We start from the raw sequence: 5,353 nt of genomic DNA on the forward strand, positions 1-5,353 counted from the left end.
AACCAGCATTTTAAGATTTATACTTTATTTTTCCTTTCCTTCTGCTTTCTTCTGTTTCCTTTATTGTATTTGTCTTTTATGTTGAGAATTGAATTCATTTACTCTAGTTGATCATTCTTTGTCTATTTTTCCATATACAAAATTGGCCTTTTGAATATATAAATTCAGGTCTTGTTTAATATCTGGAAATTTTTTTTTATTAACTTAGAGCTTTAAATATTCTATTCCATACCCATAATTGTTTCATCCTTTTCTATTTATTGAAAAGACCATTTTTCTACATCCTATAGTCTTGGCTTCTTTATAGTAAATTAATTGACCATATTAGGCATGGGTTTATTTCTGGGCTTTCTATTCTGTTCCATGAGATCTATGGGTCTCATTTTGCTCCAGTACCATACTGTTTTGATCACCATAGCTTTGTAGTAGAGTATGAAATCAGGGAGCATGATATCTCCAGCTTTGTTGCTCTTTCTCAAGATTGCTTTGTCTGTTTGAGGTGTTTTATGGTTGCATACAAATTTTGGATCTCTTTGCTCTGGTTCTGTGAACAATGCCATTGGAATTTTAGTAGAGATTGAATTGAATCTGTAGATTGTTATTGGTAGCATGGACATTTTAATGATATTCTTCCAATACACAAACATTGTATATCATTCCATTTATTTGTGTTGTCTTCATTTTTTTTTCCATGAATGTCTTATAGTCTTCAGTGTACAGGTCTTTCACCCCCATGGTTAAATTTATTCCTAGGAATTTTATTTGATACAGTTGTAAACTGGACTGTTTTCTTATTTTTCTTTCTGATAGTTAATTAATAGTGTATAGAGACACAATCAATATCTGTATGCTAATTTTGTACCCTGTGACTCCATTGAATTTGTTTATTCTAATAGTTTTGTGGTGGAGTCTTTATGATTTTATGTAGGTAGTATCCTGTCTGTAAATAATGACAGTTTTACTGCTGTTCCATTTTAGATGCCTATTATTTCTTTTTCTTGCCTAATTGTTGTGGTTAGGATTATGTTGAATAAAAATGGTGAGAGTGGGTATTGTTGTCTTGTTTCTGATATTAAAGAAAAAGCCTTCAGTTTTTCACCATTGAGTGTGATGTTAGCTGTGGGTTTGTCACATATGGCCTTTATTCTGTTGAGGTATGTACCTTTTATATCTATGTTGTTGAGTTTTTATCATGAAAAAATTTTGGATTTTGTCCAATGCATTTTTTTTTGCATCTAGTGAGTTAATCATATACTCTTTATCTTCTGTAAATGTGTTGTATCATGTTGGTTGATTTATGGATGTTGAACCATTATTGCATTCTTGGAATAAATTCCACTTGATTGTGATGTATAATCCTTTAAATGTATTGTGAAATTCAGTTTCCTAATATTTTTTCTGAATTTTTGCATCTATGTTCATGAGGGATATTGGCCTGTAATTTTATTTTTTCCCTCATTTTCCTTTTTTTTTTTTTAAATTTGTGTGTGTGTGCGTGTGTGTGTGTGTGTGTGCGTGTGTGTATGTGTGTATGTGTATGTGTGTGGGGGTATGTCTGTTTTTGGCATCAGAGTAAGTCTGGCCTTCTAAAATGAGTTTGGAAGCATTCTTTCCTCTTCAATTTTTTGGTATAATGTGGGAAGGTTATGTGACACGTAGAATTCACCTGTCAATCAATCTTGTCCTGAATTTTGGTTTGGGGGAGTTTTTAAATTACTGTTTCAATTTTATTACTTGTAATAGGTCTATTCAGATTTTCTATTTCTTTGTGATTCAGTCTTGGAAGGTTGAGTATTTCTAGAAATTTATTTTTTCTAGGTTTACCAACTTGTTGGCAAATGATTGTTCAGAGTAGTTTCTTATGATCCTTTGTATATAGCTAGGGTATCAGTTGTAACTTCTCCTCTTTGATTTCTAATTTTATTTTGGATCCTTCTCTCTTTCTCTTTTGTTCTTGATGAATCTGGCTAGAAGTTTATTGGTTTTGTTTGTATTTTCAGCAAACTAGCTTTAGATTCATTGATGTTTTCTATTGTTTCTTTTAGTCTCTATTTTGTTTATTTCCACTCTGACCTTTTTATTTTCTTCCTTCCACTAACTTTGGAATTTGTTTTTTTTTTCTTTTTCTAGTTCCTTTATGTGTAAAGTAAGATTGTTTATTTGAGATTTATCTTGTTTCTTGAAGTAAGCTTATGTCACTATGAATGTTCCTCTTAGAACTGCTTTTGCTGTGTCCTATAGATTTTGGAAAGTTCTGTTTGCATTTTCATTTCTTGCCAGGTATTTTTTATCTTTTCTTTGATTTATTCATCAACTCCTTGGTTTTTAGTAGGATATTGTTTATTTTCCATATGTTTGTGTTATCCTAGTTTCTTCTTGTAATTGATTTCCAGTTTCATATCATTGTGGTTAGAAAAGATTCTTGATATGATTCTTATCTTCTTGAATTTTTTGAACCTTGTTTTGTGGACTAACATTTGATTTCTCCTAGAAGATGTTTTATGTGCATTTGAAAAGACAGTTATTGTGCAGTTTTGGGATTAAGTGTTCTATATATGTCTAATAAGTCCATCCAGTTTAATGTCCCTTAAGGCCAATGTATCATTATTTTCTGTCTGAATGATCTATCCATTGATAGTGTAGTATTAAATTATCCTACTATTATTGTATTGCTGTCAATGTCTCCCTTTATGTCTGTTAATATTTGCTTTATTTTTATTTTTATTTATTTATTTTTTTCTGTTTTTACTTTTATTTGCATGTATTTCATGCAGAATTTACTCCCGGGCCATAAGCTTTTGTTTCTTCAGTTTCTTCTGGGATATCTTTTTCTTCTGTGCAACCTCCTCTTATGGTTTAGGAAAAATCTGCTCTTTTTCAGTAAGGATCATCTCAATGTGGCAGGGAGAGCTCATGTATGGGTTAATCCGACCATGAGCTCTGTAAGTTCTACGCCGCATTTTGGGGGCTTTGTTCACCTGGATGTGCTCAATGACCAGAGAATCTACAACTAAACCCTTAAGTTCAGCATTACTCTCTGCATTTTTGAGCATGTGCAGTAAAAATTCGGCACTCTTTTTGGGCCACCGACCCTGTGTCCAGCCCCACTGTTTGGCCTGGGCACACCTACCAACTCCACCATTGTAGCGTTGGAATGGCACACATTGCTTCTGCAAAGTGACATCTTTCAGATACTTGGTGGCTTTTCGGATATGCATACCCCTGATGGCCTGGGCAGTTTCCCGTGTGTTCTTAAAGTGAACACGAAGATTTGAACCTCTTGATTTGCATGATTTTGTCGGGTTTTCCGGGTCAAGTGAATAGCGAACCATTTTCAGAGATCACCTCAGGCCGCTTACGGGAAGAGGAAGAGTGGTGGCTCCTGGGAGAATTTCAATATTTGCTTTATATATTTAGATTATCCTGTGTTGGGTCCATAAATATTTATGAATGCTATTTCCTATTCTTGGGTTGATCCTTTCACTATTATGTAATGCCCTTTCTTATATTTTCTTACAGTCTTCTTTAAACTCTATTTTGTCTTAGGGGTGCCTGGGTGGCTCAGTTGGTTAATCATATGGCTCTTGATTTGGCTCAGGTCATGATCTCATAGGTTGTTAGTTTGAGCCCTGCATTAGGCTCCATGCTGACAGTGCAGAGCCTTCTTGGGACTCTCTCTCTCTACCTCTCTCTCTGCACCTCCCCCCCCCCCCCCCGCCTGCTTTCCTTGTCTGTCTCTCATAATAAATAAATTAAACTTTAAAAAATTAAAAAAAAATTAAAGTCTATTTTGTCTTAAGTAGTATTGTTACTTCAGTTTTCTTTTTGTTTCCATTTGCATGGGGTATCTTTCTCCATCCCTTCACTTTCAGTGTGTGTTTTTGTTTAAGTTTTTTTTCATGTTTGTTTGTTTATTTATTTTGAGAGAGAGAAAGAGAGCAAAGATTGGGGACAGAGAGGGAGAGAGAGAGAGAATCTCAAGCAGGCTCCATGCTGTCTTCATGGAACTCAACCTCATTAACCATGAATCATGAATCATGAACCATGACCTGAGCCAAAATCAAGAGTCTGACACTTAACTGATTGAGTCACCCAAGCACTCCTGTGTATGTCTTTAGATCTCAAGTGAGTCTTTTGTACACAGAATATAAAAGGATCTTGTATTTTTATCCATTCAGCCACCCTGTGTCTTTTCCTTGGAACATTTAGTGCATTTATACTTAAAGTAACTATTGATAGATATGTACTTATTGCCATTTTGTTAATTGTTTTCTGATTCTTTTTGTAATTCTTCTCTGTTGTCTTTTATTGTTTTTCTTCTCTTCATCTCTAGTGGTTTGGTGGTTTTCTTTAGTGTTTGGGTTCCTTTCTCTTTATTATTTTGTGTATCTAATATAGGGTTTTGGGTTTTAGTTACTGTAAGGTTTATATATATTGACCTATATATTTTGCAGTCTATTTTAAGGTGACAGTTGTTTAAGTTCAAATGCATTCTAAAAACACTACATTTCTATCCACCCCCCCACCACCACGTTGTGTTTTGAGATCACATTTTACATCTTTTTGTGTATCCCTTAACTACTTACTGTAGTTATAGTTGATTTTACTATATTCTAACTAGCTTTTTAAGTGCCTGGTCCACTGCCTTTACTATATACTTGCCTTTACCAGTGAGATTCTTTCCTTAATATATTTTCTTGTTTCTGGTTAAGGCCTTTTTTTTTTTTCTGCTTAAAGAAGACCAACCCTTTAATATTTCTTGTAAGGCCAGTTTACTGGTGATTAATTTCTTTAGATTTTGTTTATCTGGAAACTCTTATCTCTCCTTCAATTCCAAATGATAACCTTTCCAGGCAGAGTATTCTTCATTGTAAGTTTTTCCTTTTCAACACTTTAAATATATCCTGCCACTCCCTTCTGGTCTGCAAAGTTTCTTCAGAAAAATCACCTGATAGTCTTATGGGATTTCCCTTGTATATGATTGTTTTTCTCTTGCTGCCTTTAAGATTCTCTCTTTAAATTTTGCCATTTTAGTTTATAGTATGTCTAGGTGTGGATATTTTTGAGTTCATCTTAGTTGAAATTTTACATTCCCTGGACCTGTATGTCTGTTTTCTTCTCCAGGTTAAGGGAATTATCAGCCATTATTTCTTCATAGGTTTTTTTTTTTTTTTTGGTCTCTCTCTCTCTTCTCCTTCTGGGATCTCTGTAATATGAATATCAGCACACTTCATGTTGTCCCAGATTTTCCTTAAACTATCCTAATTTAAAAACATTTTGTTTTGTTTTGTTCTTCTGATTGGCTGATTTCCACTCTTCTGTCTTCCACAAAGTTGATCTGTCCTGAATCATC

At 33.9% G+C, this 5,353-nt stretch overlaps 1 protein-coding gene across 1 annotated transcript; it reads right to left on the reverse strand.

The window, feature by feature from the left end:
- Positions 1 to 2,740: 2,740 nt before the first annotated feature.
- On the reverse strand, positions 2,741 to 3,387 carry LOC125168407 (60S ribosomal protein L17-like). The gene has a single exon (XM_047863511.1). The coding sequence runs from the start codon at positions 3,330 to 3,332 to the stop codon at positions 2,850 to 2,852; it is 483 nt and encodes a 160-aa protein (XP_047719467.1). The 5' UTR covers positions 3,333 to 3,387; the 3' UTR covers positions 2,741 to 2,849.
- Positions 3,388 to 5,353: the final 1,966 nt, after the last annotated feature.

The sequence above is a fragment of the Prionailurus viverrinus genome, chromosome A1 (genome assembly GCF_022837055.1).
Source record: "Prionailurus viverrinus isolate Anna chromosome A1, UM_Priviv_1.0, whole genome shotgun sequence".
Taxonomy (NCBI): Eukaryota; Metazoa; Chordata; class Mammalia; order Carnivora; family Felidae; genus Prionailurus; species Prionailurus viverrinus.